This window comes from Dermochelys coriacea, chromosome 6 (assembly GCF_009764565.3).
Source record: "Dermochelys coriacea isolate rDerCor1 chromosome 6, rDerCor1.pri.v4, whole genome shotgun sequence".
NCBI classification, from domain to species: Eukaryota; Metazoa; Chordata; order Testudines; family Dermochelyidae; genus Dermochelys; species Dermochelys coriacea.
In genome coordinates, this window is record NC_050073.1 from 963,332 (window position 1) to 985,682 (window position 22,351).

Genomic DNA, 22,351 nt, shown 5'->3' on the forward strand with positions numbered 1-22,351 from the left:
CTGGGCTGGCAGGGGGCTGTGGGTCGGGAGTGAGGGGCACTGGCAGAGCTTGGGGTGGCAGGGCTGGGCTAGCAGGAGACTGTGGGTTGGGAGTGAGGGGCACCAGCAGGGCCGGAGGGGAATACACCAGAGTGGACAATCCACCCCGTCTTGCCCCTAAGGTGTGTGTTGATTTCTTTGCGGTTGCAGCTCTGGGGTGCAGTAACCCCAACTCATCCCTGGGTGGGAGCGTGGAGCTACATCAGGGATGAGGTGAGTTCTCCGACTGTCTCCCATGGCACCCCGCCACCCTCTTACCCCCCCGGGTTGATCTGGAGCCAGCCGGGCTCATCATCCCTGCTCCAGCCGATCCACCCCGGGATTCTCCCTCGCAGAGCTGGGCCTCTTGGGGTGCCGTGTCTAGACACCATCTGGTGACGGGGCTCACCTCGGCTGGACAGACAGACGGCGCCGGGTGACTCCATCCCAGGCCGCCCAGCGTCTAATGGGATCCACCGATAGGATGTTGGTGGAAACTGAGCCTGGGGTGAGGGTCGGCTCTGCAGAGCGAGGGCCACAGCTGCCCTGTTCCGTCCCCTCCCCATTGCACTTCCCCATCTCTGGCCAGCTACAGGAGAGAGACCCTGTGCCGGGAGAGGCTGGCTCTGCCCAGGGAACCACCTGCCAGCAGGGCGCCACAGAGGAGCCCGAGGAAGGAGCCTGGAGCCGTGAGTGGACCAGGCTGGAAGTGCCGGACGGCCCAGCCGGGTGCAGGTTTCTGTGGGAGCAGCGGGGGCTGGAGCCAGAGCACAGTGGCCCCGGAGAGAGACACCGACCTACCCTGGGTTGGAAACTGGCAAGCGCCTGTTTGCTGGAGCAGGGACTGGTCTGGAGACAGTGCCTCAGGGCTCGCCACTCTCGGCTGGCCTGCCCCAGGGGCCCAGCCGGACCCGCGCTCGCTCACTTCGAACAGGTTTCAGAGTAGCAGCCGTGTTAGTCTGTATTCGCAAAAAAGAAAAGGAGTACTTGTGGCACCTTAGAGACTAACAAATTTATTTATGCTCAAATAAATTTTGTTAGTCTCTAAGGTGCCACAAGTACTCCTTTTCTTTTTCACTTCGAACAGGAACTGTTGAAGTCTCCACCCCTAGGGGATCTGTCCCCTGTCCCTTTCCCCCCATCCCCAGTACCACACCCTTCCCCTGAGCCAGGTCTCTGAGCAGGGTGGCACCTACAAGCACCTACAGTGCCACGGCTCAGTGAGCCCGCTGCTGGCACCTGAGTGGTTTGGGGCACAGACTAATTAACCCAGGGGTGATGCTGGTGGCAATGGTGGGGTGCCAATCAGCAGATTTGCCTGGGAGGGTTCCAAGGGCAGGTGCCATGGTCACAAGGGCTATGCGGTGGGTGGAAATGAACAACCCCAACACTCAAAGTGAGCCCCCAGGTGCCGAGAGCAGGAAGAGGCAGGGTAGGGCAGGCGGGGAGATGCAATTGCCTATCTTCATGCCCAGCACTTGGGGAAGGCCAGGGCGGGGCCAGCTGGATCCACCCTTCTGAACCAGCTGCCTGAATCCCCGGCTGGGTTTTCTTGGCTTGCTGCTCCACGGTGAAGCCCAGGAGATGGCTGAAGGACAGAGACACGATGCCCCTGGGGAATATGCTCCAGCGGCCTTGGGCTTGGATCACAGGTCCTGAGTGGAACCGAGAAGCCTTCAGCCTCTGGAGACAGGAAAGGGGAAATGCTGCGATACTGGGGGGTGGGGCGCTATGGCATTCCTGGGCACTGCTCAGCAAACACTGGCCAGAGACTAACGTGTGCCCCGTGCAGCTGGAAGAGCGACCTGGGTATAGGGGGTGCAGAGCAAGGGGACCCAGCCGCCTGGGCTGGGAATGGGATGAGCGACTGGAGGGCGTGTTGAGCAGGCTGTTAACCAGCTGAAGGCAGAAGGGGGGGCGCCGTGATCCACAGCGAACAGATGGAGGGAGGGAGATGTGGGAAGCCACCGACCGCCAATGGGCAGAGATGACGTCGAGACCTTTCAGTGGGGGGTGGGTCCAGGCTGCAGACCAGCCCCCGCTGGCTGTGATAGGGCCATGGCAAACTGCGATCGCTCTGGCCACCCGGCGTCGGGCCGTGGAAGGAGCCTCCCAGGACCCCCTGTTTGTCACCACCAGGGCTTGGGCAGTCAGGGTGGTGGGTCCGGGCCGGTGCCGAGTCCTGGGGCCCGGGCGGGGCTCAGAACCAGGGTTGGAGGCTAAGAGCAGTAGCCTGAATTCGGGGACCCGGGTCGGAGTCCTAGTGCCAAAGCCAGGGGTCAGGACCGGAGTTCAGGGGTGGAAGCCGAGGGTCCGAACCAGGGCTGGGAGTCTGAGGCCGAGGTGGGAGGCGGGCCCGGGCCCCCACCTCATTGCACAGGCCTTCCTGGGCTGAAAGAGGGTGGCTGGACTGGTCGGGGGCATGCGGGACGCTCTCAGCCCGGCCCTCCGAGGCATCAGGGGCACTGCGGGCAGCCCGGGTGGAGGCGGAGGCTGCCCTGTGGCCCCCATCTCCTGTCCCGTCCCTGCAGAACCCGACGCTCAGCCCCAGACACTCCCGGCCAGCAGACCCCCGGACAAACCCCTCAGGGCTCCCCCAGTCTTCCCTTTGCCTATCAGAGTTAGCACAAGGGGCACCCCCGTGCCCCAACTCCCCAGCGGTGTCCAGCCCCTGTCACCGGACACTCCCAGCAAGCACCAGGTGGGCTTACGACCCAGGAGTGGGTCCTTTCTACCGACCCGGGGCTGAAATCCATCAAAACCAGCCTCCATCTGTTCGCAGGGGTCAGCCACTGACAGGAGAGTAGAGAACGGGAGCAGAACTGGTCGCAAACACAAGTCAGACCCAGAACCGAGTTTACAACAGCGCCCGGGAGCCGGGCCCAGTGGTGAACCGGAGCCGGTTCGCACCGCTTCGTGCGAACCGGTTGTTACACTTTGAAGCCGTTTTAGATCCGGTTGTTAACCCGCTTCCCTGCAGGGGGCGCGGAGGCTTTGATGGGCTCCGGCCGGGAAGTGATGTAATTCCCCCTCCGGTCCCCTTTTTATAGGGAACCAGTTGTTAAGATTTTGGCAGCTCATCACTGGCTGCGTGAAGATCCCAGGAGATTATGAATGGTCCCTGTCTGCCAAGGTGTGATATGGATCCCGGGTTATTCTCTGACGCCCCTTTGAACTGCACCTTGGCTGCTTGTTCCCCGGGGAACTGGCGCCAGGGTGAGTTCTCCTCCCGGTGCTAACTTGTCTTTCTTGTTCCTTTCGCCTGTGGCCGGATCTCCCGTTGTGTTGGGCTTGCAAGGCTCAGGCTACCTACAGAGAGAGCTCCCTTCCCTCCGGTCTGGAAGAAACCTGTTTCACCCTCATTTGCTTACAGGCTTGAAGGCATAATATTTGCAGGGCTAGGGAATCCCTCCCTTGCTGTTAATATGTATGTTGCTCAATGATATTAATGAGCATCATGTTGCTGGCTTTCATCTGGTCCCTCACAAGACTCCGTTTATGGATAAACACCGTGAACGTGGGGCAGGAGGTGCATTGAGTCAGTCAGGGCTGCTGACACAGCATGAGCCCTTCACTGGTTGGCACCGAGGTGCTACCCCTCTGCGCAGTGTGCCATAGCCCCCGCTGGGGGCAAGGCCAGGGTGTGTGAGGGCCCCGTGGAGAGGGGTGTGACACTGCCCCCGAGAAGTGAGATGGGTATTGTGGGGGGGGAGGGGAAGGGAGACCCCATGGAAGGGCTGGAAGCACCCTTATGAGGTTGACTTGAATTGCCAGGCCATGGGCAAAGGCCTGAGAGGGTGTTCCCCCGTGTGAGAGCTGCCAACATGACAAGGGGACCCCATGTCATGTACCATGCCTGGGGCTGAAAGATGCATCGTCTGCCCTCTGGGAGCCCAGGAGCTGCGCCTGTAGACTTGGCCAGGGAGGAAGAGGGAGGGACGTGGGTCTGTGAGGACTACTGACAAGAGAGCGACGTTACCCTGAGAACCGCGTATCCCCTCCCAGGGACTGATGACACCCTGGACTCACTGGCAAAGTCCCATTGGGTCTGTGCCCTGCCCTGGGTGCGCCCCGCGGAACCGACAGAAGAAGACGACGTTCACCACCAGACATTTCGCATTTAGCATCATGTCTTTTGGAGTCTGTGATGCCCCTGTATCATTCCAAAGGCCGACGGGCATTGCATCAGCTGGGACATCCTGCCTGGTGTCTCTCGACAACCCCGTCCTCACCAGGAGGGTGCGTGAGGAGCCCCAGTGGGAGCTGGGAGCTCTGCTGGAGAGGCCATCCCAGCAACATCAGGGGGTGAAACCAGGAAAATGCAATTTTGTTCTGGGGTGAAGTAAATTACCTGGGGTGTGTGATCACAAGGGGGGACAGAGGGACAGACCCTGACCAGGTGAAAGACATCTGACCCTGACCCATGCCATCATTCGTCACTGAGGTGCAGAGTTGCATTGGGCCTGCCGTCGTACAACCAGAGAGAGAGCCACCGCTGATTGTTCTGCAATCTCATGGCCACCACACAAGCTGGCAGAGGAGGGGTGGACATGGGGGTTAACTGCCCTCATGCCAAAAAGCCTCTGTGGAGCTAAAGTAGAAGCTCACGCATGTCCCAGTATTGCACCCAGATCCTCAGCTCCCATGCCGTATTGACACAGAAAATTTGACCTTGATGCTGCCTGGGCTTAGCCCTATGGGGACAAGGAAAGTTGCTGCAGATGCCAGCTGGCCCCTGAGCCCCTGCGTGACTAGGAGACAGCTGCTGGCTGTGCTGACCTCCACCAAACTTTTTTGGGACTTCCTCCTGGGGGACGCTTTCCTTCTAAGGATGGACCATCAGTTGCTCAGGTTCCTTCTTAATTTCCGTGAACTCCAAGGACAAAAGGTGCGGAGGCTTGAGCCACTGGCTCTGTTCCTGCACCAGGTTCGAAACCCTCCTGCAAAACAGAACACTACTGTTGCTGCCCCATCGAGAAGTGGGAGGTGGGACAGTTCCAGCCATGAAGAAAGAGTCACCCACAACAGGGCGAAGGCATGATAAAGGTGTCAAAACTGGGAAGGCAGCTTTGACACATGGCCAGAAAGGGTTAAACATCTTGCAGGATTAATGACCCAAATTCAACCTTTAGGGACATATTGGTAGATAATGTTTGTGTTTTGTGTGTTTACATATTGTGATGCTCTGTACCTCGGGGGAACACCCTGCATCCCCATGTTTATCCTTATAATACAATTATGTGGTATACAATGCAAAGTTTGTAATGTCGAGTATCTCTGGAAGGCTCATGATGCACTGAGCATTGTTAGTATAGTAATGTTATAGGTTATCATTTCATGTATATAGTTATGAGGCTGAAAATGTGTCCTCATGGCTTAAAAAAAACCCAGGCAAAGCTCTCCAGGAGCAGAGAGTCAGTTTACACCTCATCAGGGCATGTATTGGACAAACCCAGCCCAGCCTCACAGGAGCAAAGGACACTGTTGGACTCTCAAGTGAGTCACCCCCCTTCCCTTGGCCAGTTTGGGACTCTGATGAGATAATGCTCACCTGACTCTGAAGGGGGGCAAAGCCAAGAGGGAAGAAAGGACATGATAAAAGGGAGAGACATTTGCCATGCTCTTTCTCTCTCTTCCACCTCCATCTACAGACACCACCACCAAGCGACTGAAGCACTGATCAAAGGGGGGAGCCTGGCTGAAGGCAACCAGCCAGCTTGTGGTTAGAAGCATCTAAGTTTGTAATGGCACTGAAAGTGTTAAGATCAACTTAGAATGCGTTTTGCTTTTATTTCACTTGACCAGATCCAACTTGTTATGCTTTGACTTATAATCACTTAAAATCTATCTTTGTAGTTAATAAATCTGTTTGTTTATCCTACCTGAAGCAGTGTGTTTGGTTTGAAGAGTGTCAGAGACTCCCCTTGGGATAACAAGCCTGGTACATATCAATTTCTTTGTTAAATTGATGAACTCATATAAGCTTTCAGCATCCAGAGGGCATAACTGGACACTGCAAGATGGAGGTGTGATGTTGCACTCCATATGATTTTATGAAAATATGCTAATGAGTATGAATAATGTAACTGGAATATGATTCATGCAAAAAGCCTCTTGTAGGGTATCATTACAAAGTTTATACTCTACTGAGTGTGGTCATCCAATTTGTATGTATGTATCATAAAGTACTGCACAGGATCTTGTCGGGGGGATAAGGTGATGCACCACATTTATTGATAATACATGTATCATTCAACACTGTATCATATGCATATGATCTCTATTACACTCACACACACAAAAGCACACTCCATCTTGTTACCAACTAGCTGCTCCCCTTAACTTCACTGGCCAGGTGAGTTAGATGGGGGAAGGGTGGAGCCAGGCTTCTGCCGATCCGGATCGATGCTTCGATGTTGACAAGACGAGACCCGAGGTCCTCTGCAAGACACCTCACATTTATAGCAGCTTCCCTCTCATGCAAATCTATCCCAGATACAAAATCTGTGTCTGTGTCCTTTGGTCCTTTGTGGCGCTTCCTTCTGGGTGTTGTCCCAATGCTGCCACATTTATTTTCAAAGAGGGTGTTTTCAAAAGAAGGTGCTCGCTCCTAACCCCCCAAGGCCGTCAATATGTCTGATCTTCTTTAGTGAGCCCACTTGACAAGTTTTATTGTTCTTGGGTCTGGCTTCCATCCCCTCTCCAATGGTTGCAGCTGTCTGGAGGTGCTGCCTTCCACGCCTTACTCACTCAAACCTTGTTCATTCAACAGGGCAATTGATGAAAAGGGGGGAGATCTTATTTTATTCCTAGCAAAAAGACATTTTCCTTCTACCTTAATTATCCTTAGGGGCTATAACATTATACCAAGGCTCAATACAATGTTGCTATATCAAAGGACTTGATACAAAGTTGTATGAAAATAGAGGTTATATATGGAAAGACTTAATATAAGGTTATATGAAGAGGCATAATACAAAGTCATATGAAAATGATACACAGTTATGCAAAGATGCTTAATGCAGAGATTTATCTACAAAGCAATAGCTCGTGTTAATTCTGCTGTCCTCAACACAGAAACCCCCCAAGCAATTGAAACCCATAATATTCATTTTGTGAGGTTAGCCTCTGCAGAACCAGACATGGAGCATGTTAAGGTTGTCGAAATTAATGGCAGGGGATGCTTGGGGCAGAGGGATACAGGGGCCCAAATCTCTCTGGTTAAGCAGAGTGGGGTCCCAAAGGCAAGTATGTTGCCTGGCCAAATGGCAGAGATTGTGGGGGTTGGTAAAAGCAGATTCCTTGTACCACTAGCTAAAATCCATGTGGTGTGGAAAGTGTTTTGACCATGAGGGTAATGGAACACCTCCTAGTTGACCTGCTCCTTGGTAATGATTTTTTCCATGTAGCTCAGGTTAAAGTATTTGCCTGCAGCAGGAGGGAGTGTTATGCTGGGACCCCCGAGGAAACGGGGAAGGTCTCAGGAACTGCTGAGAGAATGGGAGAGAGTCTCCTTGAGTCTTCTGAAGCTGGGGGAAGTCACATGCGTCCAGGTGGGAGGGTGGTTGAGACCAACTCCTGCCCTGCAGCTGGAGGCAACTCCACCTCAGGAAGGGAGGGGGGTGTAATGCCTGCCAGGGAGAGAACTGTCCAGCTGTTAGCTGCCAGAAGGTCGCAGCTGAACCAGAGACAGACCTGGCTCTAGGGAGCATAAAGCAATGTGGCCCACAGGGGAGCCCAGAGAAGGGGCAGGGGATCTCAGAAACCACTGAGGTGGATGAGGATTCCTGTGACTTTGTATCACAGGGAAGCAGGGTGCTTCCAAGTATGGGAGGGGCTGAGACTAGCTCCTTTCCCGCAGAAGGCAACATGCCCTCGGGTGCAGGGGCAGGAGAGGCGTTGTCTGTAATTAAGGAAACTGTCCCAGCTGATACAGTGGCGTAGCCAGGTGGAAAAAACAAGGGAAGCAAAGATCAAAAAAGGCACCACCCCCTGGTACTCACGTGACAGCGCTCTGGGTCATCAGCAGCACTTTGGCGTTGGGTCCTTCACTCGCTCCGGTCTTCATGCCGAAGTGCTGTTGAAGACCCGGAGCGCTAACGGGTAGGTACCAGCTGCCCCACTCTCCCCCAGCTACGCTACTGAGTTGATAGCTGGCAGGATTTTGCAGATGGACAAGGGACGGACCCCTTCTCAGGGAGCACAGAGGAATGTGTCTTAGGAGGGGGCCCAGAGGAGGAAACTGGGGAAGGAACAGTGGGATACAGGGATGTCTCCTCGCTGGTCACTTGGGAGAGATTGCCCAGGACTGAATGGGTAAGTCAGCATCTGTGCCCCCAGGCACTCAGCCTGTGAGCTAGGGTTGGAGAGGGAACTGTGTGCCTGACCTCCTGGAGAGGAGCCATCACACCACTGACTTCCCAGGGACAGAGAAAGGGGTGGCGGAGGGCACCCCAATCCAGGCCCCAGGTTTTCAGGATGCTAGTTCTGATAGGTGTTTGGAAAATAATTGTGTCTCTTTACATCAAGATGCAGCTCCAACGTCTATGATAACAGAGCAGATGGGACCAGGAAATTGCCGGGTGGTAGTTTGCCAGAATACAAATGGCCCAACTGACAGAGAGAGGGGTGTTCTCCCCCAGGCTGGTGAGAGACAGTGAGTAGTTATTGGAAAGCTGCCGGGAAAAGGTGACGCTGATCAAAGGGTAAACACACCTAGCCCAGAGAGCAGGGATCACAGCCCTCTAGGGTGCAGGGAGGACTCAGTGCTGGGAGGGGGAAACATTGGGTAACCCCAAAAAGGGAGCTGGATTTTCTGCATACGTACAGTCTTGAGGTTGGGAGATGGCTCCCCAAAGGGCCAGCCAATGTGCAGGATCCCCCTGAACACCTACCTTGCCAGACCCTGAGGCACCAAAATTCCAGAAACTTGATGAAATGAAGAGCACATGCAGAGGGGAGCACTGGAGGGAAAGAAAAGCCAGTGACTGGTTACATGGGAGAGAGCCAAAGGACACCGTGGGTAATGAACAAGCTAACTTCAGACTATGCTATCTGAACATAGGGCGTGTGTGACGTTCCCCTGGTGTTATCCGGACCGGTGATCTGCTTGGTCACTCCAATCCTCGACTCTGGGAATCAGCCTCACCCTGTGCTGCGGTGATAACCCCCACTCCTGGGCTGTTCACGCACAGCCTCGGGCATGGAAATTAGTGTCATTCGGTTGCACAATCCAAGCAGCGGCTGGTAAAGGGTGTTCCCCGGAGATACAGAGTGTCACAACGTGGTATCATAAAGATACTTGTAAACACCCATCTGTGATACAAAATGTTGGTATTAATGTTAAGTTTTGGGATAAGAATTTTGTTACTGATGTTAAATCTTATGGTAAGACTAGTTCTCAGTTAATACCTGTAAACAGATTTAAAGCTGATCACAGCAAAGAAACTATAACAAACCTGGTTTGCTGTGTGTGAATGGGGGAAACTGAGGCACACCATGTCATGGCCTTGAAGGCTGGATGCCAAAAGAACTATAACCCAAACTGCCTTCAAGCTAGCCAGGAACATCCTGCACCCCCATGTTCATCCTTATAATATGATTGTGTGGTATCCAGTGCAAAGTTTGTCATGTTGGGTGTCTTTGGAAGGCTCATGATGCCCTGAGCATGGTTGTTATAGTGGTGTTGTAGGTTGTAATTTCATTTGTATAGTTATGAGGCTGAAAATGTGTCCTCATGGCTTAAAACAAGCCCAGCAAAACTCTCCAGGAGCGTAAGAACATAAGAATGGAGATAGTGGGTCAGACCAAAGGTCCATCCAGCCCAGTGTCCTATCTTCCAACAGTGGCCAATGCCAGGTGCCCCAGAGGGAGTGAACCCAACAGGCAATGATCAAGTGATCTCTCTCCTGCCATCCATCTCCACCCTCTGACAAACAGAGGCTAGGGATGCCATTCCTTATCCATCCTGGCTAATAGCCAAGAGAGGCAGTTCACACCTCATCAGGGCATGTATGGGATAAACCCAGCCCAGCCTCACAGGAACAAAGGACACTGGCCTAGGCAACAACAAAGGATCTGTTGGATTCTCGAGTGAGTCACCCATCTTCCCTTGGTCAGTTTGGGACTATGATGAGATAATGCTCACCTGACCCTGAAGGGAGGGGGCAAAGCCAAGAGGGAAGAAAGAACATGATAAAAGGGTGTCATGGACTCACAGGACTCGTGCCCACTCTTGGTCCCATATGGTCCCTGGGGGGAACCCCCTTCAGTGAGATAGCCCTTCTTGGGGATCCACCCTCTCCCCGGGGGATAAGCCCCTCCGCCTCCTGGAACCGCACCTCTCTGAGCCTTAGCATGCCTGTCTCTGCCATGGGTCCCCTCATGGAGTCCTCTTGCTCTGGGCCCCCGGGGCCTCCACTCCCAGAGGGGATAATGCCCCCTGTTCTCCAGACCGGAGCAACTCTCAGCCAGCGTAACACAGGAGGGTTTATTGAGCATCTGAACCCAGCACAGGAAACTATCAGGGCCCTCAGGCCTGGCCTCTCTCAGCACAGCTCATCTAGGTCTCCCCTGCATCCGGGGGCTCCGGCTTCTCCCTATCCCGAGTCCCAAGCCCCGCTGCTTCCCAGCTGGGCATCTGATATCACTGGCCCCAACAGCTCCTCCCCTGTCCTTTGTCCTCCGTTCCAGGTAACCAGGTTGCTGGGGCCCTCTCTCTTCCGTCCTTTGTTCCCCTCTGGCTGTAACCAGCTGATCAGGTCACCGGGGTCTTTCTGCAGCCCTTTGTCCTTCCACTGGCCAGACCCATCTGATGGCCGAGCTGGGGTGGCCTCTTAGTCTCCAGATCACCAGTTGTTAGGGTTCCCCATCTCCAGGCCAGGTCCCAGCTGCCAGGCGAGGTCACACCTGGTCCTCTGCAACAACACACCCTCGCCCACCACCTTGTTACATATGCAGCACATGGGGAAACTGAGGCGTGCCCACGCTATTCATGTAAAATGCTACCAAAATCCCCATCTTCATCACAAAGGGATAGACCTTTGGCATGCTCTCTCTCTCTTCCACCTCCATCTACAGACACCACCACCAAGCGACAGAAGTGCTGATCAAAGGGGAAAGTCTGGCTGCAACCAGCCAGCCTGTGGTGAGAAGCATTTAAGTTTGTAAGGACACTGAGAGTGTTAAGATCAGCTTAGAATGCGTTTTGCTTTTATTTCATTTGACCAAATCTGACTTGTTGTGCTTTGACTTATAATCACTTAAAATCTACCTTTATAGTTAATAAATCTGTTTGTTTATCCTACCTGAAGCAGCGCGTTTGGTTTGAAGAGTGTCAGAGATTCCCCTTGGGATAACAAGCCTGGTACGTATCAATTTCTTTGTTAAATTGATGAACTCATATAAGCTTGCAACGTTCAGCGGGCATAACTGGACACTGAAAGACAGAGGTTCCTAGGGTTGTGTCTGAGACCAGAGATATTGGCTAGTGTCATTCGGTTGCACAATCCAAGCCATGGCTGGCCAAAAGTGTTCACTCATGTAGCTGAGAGAAACTTACATGCTAGAGGCTGTGTGTGAACAGCCTGGGAGTGGGGGTTCTCACAACAGAACAGGGTAAGGCTGGCTCCCAGAGTCAGGGATTGGAGTGACCTAGCAGATCTCTAGTCCAGATAACATCAGGAGAACACCACACATATATATTGTTAGAGGTTGACAATGTAACCAAATGGTTCTTGTCTATGCTTATTCTGCTAATTCAGAGATCGAAAGGAGATCTTAACATTTAAATGAACTGTGAATATAGTGATATCACTGTATTGATCTCTCTTTGAAGTATATAGCAGATCACCTGCAAATGGTGGAAAACAGGCAATTGCTTATGTTAATCCATGTAGCTAATTATCGGTTGTCACAGAGTCACTGGGCGATGCTCTGGAACTACTCCATGAAGTCAGTCAGGACTCTGGGGTAGCCTCCTCTCTGTGAGCAGACCGTCTGCAGGGCAAGAAGCTCATATGGCTTCCACCTTCCTGGGTCTGACCTAGGAGCATTCAGCATCCTCTGCCCCTCCGTGCGCTTCCCACGGTGAGTCTGCCCTGGCGGGGTCCTGGGGAAGCCAGAGGGCCCTGCCCCCCAACTCCGCAGTCAGATGTGACTCTCAGCCAGCCAGTAAAATAGAAGGTTTATTTGTCGACAGGACCACAGTGTAGAACAGAGCTTGTTCACACAGAAATCAGTAACTTTCAGCCAAGTCCATGTTGGGAATCCTGGGCCAGATGCCCTGGATTCCCCCTCTTCCAGTCCCCCCACGCAGACTGCCAGCCTCCAGCCACCCGACCTCCAACACCCCCCCAATGCCCCTCCTCCTTCTCTTTGTCTCTTTTCCTGGGTGAAAGGTGTCACCTGGTCACACCCCCCATCCCGGGTCTCAGATTACATTGGTGCAAATAGCTGGGCAGTCTCACCTGCCCTGAGGGCCTCAGCAAAATCACACACCCAGTTCTCAGCACCAAAGTATTGGTGCAGCACACAGGGAAACTGAGGTACACACAGTATTAGTATAGGACAGTAAGTCTCACATGCAACATAACAAGATGAATAAACCCCCCACTTCATTACACCAGTGATGCTTAGGAAATGGGTCTACTTCAAAGTCTCAATGATTGCCTATTGTTCACCTAAGGACTCCAAGCTGTCAAGAGAATGTCTGGAACTGTATCAAGGTCTCTTGGGTCTTGATCCTTTTGATCTCAAATCTGTTTGTGCTTTAACAGGGGAAACACTGAGCAGCAAGATTGGGATTTCCAATTGAATTTGGATCCCCCTGGTATGGAACATTGGACCGAACCTATGGACTAATTCTAAGAACTCTTTGCAACTCCAAAGCTCACCATCTCTGCAATGAAACTGATCTCAGAACTGGACTCATGTCTGTGTGTCTAACAATCTTTTAACCATACTCTCTCTCTCTCTGTCTCTTTCCTTTTTTAATAAATTTTAGTTTAGTTATTAAGAACTGTCTGTAACTTGTATTTGGGTAAGATTTGGAATATTCATTAACCTGGTAGGTAATGTATCTGATCCTTTGGGACTGGTAGAACCTTCATATTTGATTTGACTGTCCGGGTGGGAGCCCAAGGTCGGATTGTTTCAAGGGAACTGTGTTTTTGGCTTCTGGGTAACCAGGAAGGTATTGTGGAAGGTGTTTTGTTGCTGGCTTGATGAATCTAAGAATTAGGATAACCACCAGCTTTGGGGATTGTCTGCCCCATTCCTTGCAGTTTGACCTGATTGAGTAGCCTCAGTGTGACCCCCCTGGGACCCTGCTCACAACGGCACAAACCACAGAGCTGGCAGATTCCCAGCTGAGGCGCTGGAAGGAGAAAAGATGGTGAGATCTCCCCAGACAGAGCCAGGCGTGACCCAGACTTGCCCTGGCCAGGATCATACATCTGCGTCCCACCGGTTTCTCAGTATCTCACCAAAGAGGGTCGGATGGGGGCTCTGATGCAAGCAGTGAAATTTCTGATTGTCACCATTATTGGGAGATGTTTGTACGAGGAACAACTGCAGAGCCATGTAACGCGGAGGCTACCGTGTTCCAAGGGGACTGACACCTATCACCCGGGGAGGCGGAAGCTGACCCCACCAATGCTGAGAACAACGGACATCTGTTTGCAGGCTGGATATTGATGACCAGTGAACCCCAAGACAACGCTCAGAAGAGGGGCCCCCTGGGCTAAGAAACAATAAGAGCAGAACACTTTAAGAGCAGAAAAGTTGGCCCAAGCAGTGCCCCATTCCAGGAATGACTCTGCCAGTGTGGGGTGTCCCAAAGGGTGGGTCCCAGCTCTCAGGACTGGATGAGTGCTGTGAGAACTCACCATTAGGTCAGAAATCCCCAGGTAGGCAGGACAGGAACGTGTGAGCCAAGGCAGGTGTGACGGGTTCGGTCACAGAGATCCGCTTGGGACTGTCACCTGACTTGCTGAGACTACCTCTGACCCCGTTTTCCCTGGCAGTTTGGGACTCCAGAACCCTGCCTTGTCGAGCCAGACATGCCAGCCTGCTGCAACCTGGGCTCAGGGTCTGAACCACGCCCCAAAGCTGCAGACTTAACTGAAAAAAGTTTAGAAAGTGCTCCTGTCTCCAACACCCACATGCCCAGCTTCCAATGGGGTCCAACCCCCAAATAAATCTGTTTTACTCTGTATAAAACTTATACAGGGTAAACTCATAAATTGTCCACCCTCTATAACACTGATAGAGAGATACACAGCTGCTTTCTCCCCCAGGTATTAATTACTTACTCTGGGTTTATTAATAAAGAAAAGTGATTTTATTAAGAATAAAAAGTAGGATTTAAGTGGTTCCAAGTAATAACAGACAGAACAAAGTAAGTTACCAAGCAAAATAAAACAAAACACACAAGTCTAAGCCTAATACATTAAGAAACTGATTAGAGATAAAATCTCACCCTCAGAGATGTTCCAATAAGCTTCTTTCACAGACCAGACTCCTTCCTAGTCTGGGCCCATCCTTTCTCCTGATACAGCCCTTGTTAGTTCCAGCTTAGGTGGTAACTAGGGGATTTCTCATGTCTGAGGCCCCATTTGTTCTGTTCCACCCCTTTTTATAGCTTTGGCTCAAGGCGGGAATCTTTTGTCTCTCTGGGTCCCCACCCCTCCTTCTAACCTGGAAAAGCCCCAGGTTTAAGATGGATTCCAGTACCAGATGACATGGTCAAGTGTCCTGTGAGACCCCAAGCCTTCATTCTTCCCGGCCTGACTCACAGGACGGCTTGCAAATCAACAGAGCCATTTACAACCAATTGTCCTGGCTGATGGGAGCCATCAAGATTCCAAACCACCCTTAATGACCCACACTTTACATAACTACAACAGGCCCTCAGAGTTATATTGCATATTTCTAGTTTCAGATACAAGAATGATACAAAAGGAGTACTTGCGGCACCTTAGAGACTAACAAATTTATTAGAGCATAAATATAATAAATATAATAAAATAAAATATAATAAATTTGTTAGTCTCTAAGGTGCCACAAGTACTCCTTTTCTTTTTGCGAATACAGACTAACATGGCTGCTACTCTGAAAAGAGTGATACATTTATACAAACAGGATGACCACACTCAGTAGATCATGACCTTTGTAATGATACCCTACAAGAGACCATTTGCGTGAAGCATATTCCAGTTACATGATACGCACACTTATTAGCATATTTTCATAAAACCACATGGAGCCCAGCATCCCAGCAGGATCTCGTGTTTTCCTGTAACGGGTAACCTCGTGTTTCCAAATGATTTTATTTGCCTTGAGTTGCAATCTCTAGGTCAGGGTCTGTTAAATAAACGGCTGTTTGGTTTTACTCCAGCTGCATCTGTGGGCCTCGTGCCAAGGGGAGGGCTGGATGGAGGTGAGGTTGGTGAATTGGGGAGCTCTGCTTACGCCTCATGGGACGGTCTAGTGGGACAGCCCGACAACCAGCTGGCCTCGTGGCCAGGTGGTAGCCCCTCAGTCTCTGCTGGCCTCATTGTTCTAGAGGGATCCCTGGCCAAATTGTGCGGGACGGGCCTTAATCTCTCTTGAGTTCGCTGGTCACTCCCGGGGGGCTCTGTGCTCACAGAGGAGCAGGGTGGCCAGGTGGAGGGACCTAGGCTCACCCACTCCACCGGCTCCTGATCCTGGGCCCATGGAGTTTTCCCAGACAGTTATTGAGCTACCCCAAGTTATGCTTTCCCCTGAGCCCCGTCCTGCCCCTCTGGAATTGGCCCATTTGGGGCACGGTCACTGGCTTGGCAGACTCCAGTCAATGTCCCATTCAGCGCAGTCTCTCAGAGAACTTTCAGCTGCTGAGAGGGGGAGCCTGGAGACCCCTTCACCGAGGGCTGCTTGTAGCCCCCCGCAGGCAGCGGTGAGCGTGGGCCGTGACACTCTGAGAGGGCGTCGGCCCCAGTGAGGCTGATGGTGTTACACCGTTGTGACGAAGTGGGACTGTTCTTAATGTTCTCTCTGAATACTGGGTGGATGCCTCAGTTTCCCCTATTCATTTCTTAAGTATCCAGGTGGTGGGATAAAGGGGGTGTGATTGTTGCAGAGCCCTAGAGGACCAGTGTGATGATGTTAGCACAGAGAATGGCTGACACCCTGTCTCCTGGTGACTGATGGCCTGGGCCCCTCCTCTGCAAAGTTGCCGACTGAAGGGGTTGGAGAACGAAGAGATCAGGCGGCCTCCTGGCCCCGGAGAGAGACACAGGCCAGAGGAGGGGCTGGGGAGTTTCAGTTTGGAGCTGGCTGGGGAAATGGAGGGAGGCCCAGATGGGGCTCTGGCCTCCCTGTCCCACAAGACGGACCTGACTGCGGGGTCCTGTTCTCTGCACCTACAAGCTCTGGTTTAGACCATGTTCCTGTCATCTAATAAACCTTCTGTTTTACTGGCTGGCTGAGAGGCACGTCAGACTGCGGAGTTGGGGTGCAGGATCCTCTGGCTTCCCCAGGACCCCGCCTGGGCGGACTGGCTGTGGGGAGCGCACGGTGGGGCAGAGGATGCTGGATGCTCCGAGATCAGACCCAGGAAGGGGGAAGCCGGGTGAGCTGAGTGTCCCGCAGACAGGCTGCTCCCAGAGAGGAGACTCCCCCAGAGTCCTGCCTGGCTTCGTAGGGAGCAGCTCCAGAGCATCGCCCGGGAACCCCGTGACACCTGTGGTATGGCTGGGGGACCTCTGGGGTTGAGAAGCTCACTCTATGGCCGGCCTGGATGGCACAGGTAAGGGCTGGGTAACGTCTCGCTCCACTGCGGGGGCCCCCAGGACAACCCATGCTGCGTCCCAAGGCCTGGGCAGCTCAGGCTCTTCTGGGACCCTCCCTCTCCCCGAAAGAGGCTCTGGGTCCTGCCGGGTGGTAGCAGGCGATTTCTCCATGTGGGCCATGGCTGAGGCCTGGCATGAGGTGAGTAAGTAACCCATGGAGGGTGGCTGGGGAGGGACACACTCGTTTTTGGAAAATTGAATTAGGGAAGGAAATCAGTTATTCGGCTGAAAACAGAGCATGTCAAACGAGATCAGTCCATGGGGCAGCAGGCTAAGAAGGCAGACGTCTGAACCGGCTGAGATAGGAGGGAGAACACCCCGAGGACCAGTGTGATGTTCCCCAGGTACCATCTGGACTGACGGACAGGGTGTGACCCCATCGTTCTCTCCCTGGGATGCCTCTCACATGGCTTCGCCATGCGCATCGCCATCCCCGGTATGCCCTGCCCCTCCAGCATGTAACTCACCCCCGGCGGTACTGTGCGGGGCCTGTGGCTGGCCATTCCCGAGTTACCCCGCAGAGCCACTCCGGACCCACTCTTGTGCTCTCTGTCCCACAGCTGTCAAAGCCTTTGGGAGTCTCCCACATGCCCCTTTCCTCCCGGCCCCCTGTTAGTATCTAGGCCTATGTGTTAGTCCGCGAGAGACTTTTGCGTTTGATCTTTAACACTCTTATATCCTTCCTAACGTGTGTGACCAAAGCCCAAAGAGGCGGGGTGGGACGTCTGCCCCCAGCCAGATGGGGTGGAAAGAGATAAGAGGTGAAGCTGACGAGTTGCTGGGCAGAATGCAGGTGTCAGTACTACGATGAGTAAACGAGCCGCTGGTCAGGGAAATAACCCACTTCCTCCCCACCCCACCATGTGCCCATTCGCTGCACCAGCACTGACTTGGACTCGAACTACGTTCCCTGGGTGGCGCACCCGAGATCACTTATCCACTGACACCTTAAAGACTCCCACTTCCCAGTCTGGGTCTATGCTGGTTATGGGCTAGGTCTGTATCTGGGAACCTGGGAACCGATACTCTGGAATCTCTCATCACTCCAGCCTGACCCCAGCTGTACAGCACCTGCTTTCTTAACTTGTGTAAACTTCATTTTCAATATTCATTTTAATAGAAGTTTTTAAATGTAGGAGCGTACACTGGGAGGCTGCCTGTCTCCTCTCTGAAGCCAAGGTCAAGCAACCAGTCAGGAAGGGCGAGGGGCAAGGGAAGGGGGATGCGGGGTAAATGCTCCGTGGCATCGGAGCAGGGGAGGGGGACACGGTAAATGCTCTGCGGTGCTGGAGCTGGGGAGGGGGACGCAGGGTAAAGGCTCTGCAGTGTCGGAGCCAGGAAGGGGGATGCGGGGGTAACCACTCGGCGGCGTTGGAGCTGGGAAGGGGCATGTGGGGTAAACGGTCGGCAGTGTCAGAGCCGGGAAGGGGGACACAGGGTAAATGCTCAGCAGTGTCAGAGCCGGGAGGAGGGACACGGGGTAAACGCTCGGCAGCGTCGGAGCCAGGAGAAGGGATGCGGGATAAATGCTCGGCAGTGTCAGAGCCGGGAAGGGGGACGCTGGGGAATAGACTTTGCCGGCGTGGAGACCTCTGGATATGTTTGCTTGGAACTAACCCCACTAAACAGCTCCTTGGCTGCACACTGGACTTCTGCTCTTCTGCTCTCTGTCTGCGTGAGAAGAACCAGGGCAGGGGTGAAGGGAAAGCCCCTAACACCCCATCCCCTGAGCCACATCCCGGGGCGGTCATGGGGACCCCCCGAGGGCTAGCGCCCGCACGGCATCCCTGCGGAGGTGCCCGTGCTGCTCATGTCCCGGATGCAGCTCCCCGGGCCCACTCCTGCCAAGTGACCCCCATATTACAGCGGGAACAACCTACCCAGGGGCTGCGGGTTCACCGTCACGCCAGCTCTTCCGCCCAGTGGGGACCGTTGTCAAACTGCCCTGCCCGAGCTCCCCCTGGCATTAATTTGGGGCATCCTGTGGCTGGAGCAGATGCTCCCCAGGGTCCCCTAGACCCTGTGAATCTCTAATGTTGGACAGTCGCCTTTTGCTATTACAATTCCCCTCTCAGCCAGTGATGGAGCTGCAAACTGCTTTATTAAATACACAAAAATATAAAACTCTGCAGAAATGGGAGCAATTCCTTTCAAGTGCTATAAAATGTACAGGCAAGTGACCCAGGGACTGGGCAGAGCTTGGGGGAGCCCAAGACTGGGCTGTCAGGGGTGCGGGTCGGGAGTGAGGGGCACCCACAGAGCCATCCTTCCTGTAACAAATTCAGCCGTTAATTACCCAAGTCCTCAGAGTGAGTCAAAAGGAAATTGTGACGAGCCAAGAACATGAGCATCCTGCCCTGAACCACAATCACACCCCCAGCTCTGCCGGTGCCCCTCACTCCCGACCCGCAGCCCCTGCCAGGCCAGCCCTGGGCTCCCCCCAGCTCCACTCCTGGGCTGGGCTGCTGCTTTCTATTCCCAGCTCTGGGAGGGGAGTGCCGTCTTGTGGGTTACATCAGGGGATGGGAGAGGGGTGGGGCTCAGAGCCAGAACTCCTGGGTTCTATTCTGTTCAAGCCCTAAACCCTTCATTCTGAATTCAAATGGACTCAAAGGGTGAATCATAAACAGGAAACTTGTGGCTGGGGACAGCGGAAAATCTTGCAAAAGAAACAAAGAAAGACTTGAGCAAGAAAGACAAAGAATCCACCATTGCCTGGGTGGGCAGATGGAAACAGCCCCGGCCTCGCCCAGCAGGGGGCGCTGTGGGGAGCGGGGGGATGCTGGCTGTGGGGGGAGCTCCCGGCTATTCTAGCCTGGCCTCGCCCAGCAGGGGGCGCTGTGGGGAGGGGGGGATGCTGGCTGTGGGGGGAGCTCCCGGCTATTCCAGCCCGGCCTCGCCCAGCAGGGGGCGCTGTGGGGAGAGGGGGGGATGCTGGCTGTGGGGGGAGCTCCCAGCTATTCCAGCCCGGCCTCGCCCAGCAGGGGGCGCTGTGGGGAGGAGGGGGGGGCTGGCTGTGGGGGGAGCTCCCGGCTATTTCAGCCCGGCCTCGCCCAGCAGGGGGCGCTGTGGGGAGGAGGGGGGGGCTGGCTGTGGGGGGAGCTCCCGGCTATTTCAGCCCGGCCTCGCCCAACAGGGGGCGCGTGGGGAGGAGGGGGGGGATGCTGGCTGTGGGGGGAGCTCCCGGCTATTCCAGCCCGGCCTCGCCCAGCAGGGGGCGCGTGGGGAGGAGGGGGGGGATGCTGGCTGTGGGGGGAGCTCCTGGCTATTCCAGCCCGGCCTCGCCCAGCAGGGGGCGCGTGGGGAGGAGGGGGGGGATGCTGGCTGTGGGGGGAGCTCCCGGCTATTCCAGCCCGGCCTCGCCCAGCAGGGGGCGCTGTGGGGAGGGGGGGGATGCTGGCTGTGGGGGGAGCTCCCGGCTATTCCAGCCCGGCCTCGCCCAACAGGGGGCGCGTGGGGAGGAGGGGGGGGATGCTGGCTGTGGGGGGAGCTCCCGGCTATTCCAGCCCGGCCTCGCCCAGCAGGGGGCGCTGTGGGGAGGAGGGGGGGATGCTGACTGTGCGGGGAGTTCCTGGCTACTCCAGCCCCGGCCTCACCCAGTGGGGGCACCATGGGTGAGGCAGGCGATTGGGGGTGGGGCTTACATAGGGGGCATGGCTTCCTGCTCCATGGGGGGGGGCAGGGGGAATTCCCCATTGGCAGGGAGGTCCGGGGGGGGCGAGGGGGGTCTGGGCATCAAGGGCACTGTCCCATTGGCTTCCCCTGCCCCCTGTGGAGCAGGCTCGCTCCCCTGCTCCCCCGTGGCCAGCAGGGGCTCCGAAAGGGGCCCCTCGCCCTTCGCCACGGCCATGTCCTCCATGGCCACCGAGGACACCCGGGAATGGCGCTTCCCGAAAAAAGTGGTGAGTGTGGGCCGCCTGGCTTCGCCCGGCCTGGCCTGCTGCCCCCCGTCCCCGGCCTGCCCCTCGCCCCGCTCCTCCGGCAGGCTCACCGGCCCCGCCCACTCGCTGTGCCTTGCCTGCCCGGCGCTGAAGCTGGTGGAGCCGGAGCGACGCTGGTGCCGACAGTGCAGCACCACGAGGAGCAGGACCAGCATCAGGAGGGCGACAACGACGAGCACCACGATGATGCCCACGGGCAGCGAGTGGGTGATGGGGGCGGGGCTGGAGCCCGAGGTGCCTGGCATCGTAAACAAGGCCTCAGGGTTGGGCGTCTGTTTCTTGACAGGCGGGATGGGGGGTTGGGCAGAGGGTGAGAGTTTGGGGGTGGTCTGGTCCTTCCCGGGGTGTCCTGTCCGATTGGTGCTGGCTGGCACGGTCCGGTCGGCGCTGGCTGACTCGGTCCGGTTGCGTCCGGTCCAATCGGTGCTGGCTGGCACGGTCCTGTCGGTGCTGGCTGGCTCGGTCCGGTTGTGTCCGGTCCAATCGGCGCTGGCTGGCATGGTCCTTTCAGTGCTGGCTGGCTCGGTCCGGTTGTGTCCAGTCCAATCGGCACCCTCTGCCTTGGTGGGCTCCGTGGGGGCGCTCTTGCTCTGCCCGCTCCTGCCTGGCACTGTCTGGTTCTCCTGCCCCGGACCTGGGCTCCCTGGTACCGTGCCCACTTGCCCCTTCAGTCCCTCCCGCTTCAGATCCAAGACGGGCTTTTCTCCACCCTCTGCCGTCGCCCTGGCTGGGCCAGATGACACAGCGGCCTCCATAGTGGGAAGGGCAGATGGAGACCCCGAGCCAACTGGCTCCTCCTTTGCCAGCGTCGGGGTGGTGGTGGGTATCTGCTGTGCCGCGGTGGGTGGATGCATGGCTAATTCGGCAGAGGGGCCGGGGCTGTTGCCGGCTAATTCGGCGGAGGGGCTGGGGCTGTTGCCAGCTAATTTGGTGGAAGGCCAGGTAGTTTCTGGGCCAGTCTCGATGTGCTGGCTTTTCTCATGGCTGGCTGAGCGGGTTTTCCTCTTCCATTCGGGTGGCATCTCTGCACAGGCTGCAGCTACCAGGAGAAGCAGGAGCGTAGCCAGGATTTTCGGCTGGGGCCAGGCCCCCGACACCACCATGGTGTCTCGGGCCGGAGCTCAACGGGCGGCTCCGGAGCAGCGAGGGGCCTGAAGACGCGCCAGATGGACAAACACCAGCCTGGGAGCGGACAGGAAAGTGGGTGAGTTTAAGGGCCTCTCACAGAAGGGGGCGCTGGCGAGCGTCCCTCCAATTTCTTGGGTTCATATTTATCCCAGGCTGCACCAGAAGCCAGATTTAGAATCAAACATAAAAGGGGGAACTGAAAACCCCCAGATGCAGACAGCACCACTGGGAGGAGCTGGGGGGGGGTGCAGGGCTGGGCTGGCAGGGGGCTGCGGGTTGGGAGTGAAGGGCACTGGCAGAGCTGGGGGGGGCAGGGCTGGGATGGCAGGGGGCTGTGGGTCGGGAGTGGGGGGCACCGGTAGAGTTGGGGGGCAGGGCTGGGCTGGCAAGTGGCTGCGGGTCAGGAGTGGGGGGCACTGGCAGAGCTGTGCC

General features: G+C 55.3%; 2 protein-coding genes across 4 annotated transcripts in view; one reads left to right on the plus strand and one right to left on the minus strand.

Annotated features, from left to right (window-relative positions):
• Nucleotides 1-19,865: 19,865 nt before the first annotated feature.
• SPN (sialophorin) lies at nt 19,866-22,150 on the minus strand. Of its 3 annotated transcripts, none has more exons than XM_043517089.1 (2): nt 21,345-22,150; nt 19,866-21,281 (listed from the first exon to the last, which is right to left on the minus strand). In XM_043517089.1, exons 1-2 carry the CDS (start codon nt 21,892-21,894, stop codon nt 20,491-20,493), a joined length of 1,341 nt encoding a protein of 446 aa, XP_043373024.1. In that variant the 5' UTR covers nt 21,895-22,150; the 3' UTR covers nt 19,866-20,490. The 3 variants fall into 3 exon arrangements, with proteins under 3 accessions (XP_043373024.1, XP_043373025.1, XP_038260636.1); XM_043517090.1 differs by having other exon boundaries at nt 19,866-21,149; nt 21,213-22,150; XM_038404708.2 differs by having other exon boundaries at nt 19,870-22,147.
• The window catches only part of ZG16 (zymogen granule protein 16), a 7,904-nt gene continuing 7,510 nt past the window's right edge, over nt 21,958-22,351 (plus strand). The window contains 1 exon segment of the mRNA XM_038404800.2: nt 21,958-21,991. Coding sequence (XP_038260728.1) covers nt 21,958-21,991 — 34 coding nt within the window.

Coding starts and splice junctions, on each gene's coding strand:
- SPN (XM_038404708.2), bottom strand. CDS start 21,894: ATGGTGGTGTCGGGGGCCTGGCCCCAGCCGAAAATCCTGGCTACGCTC.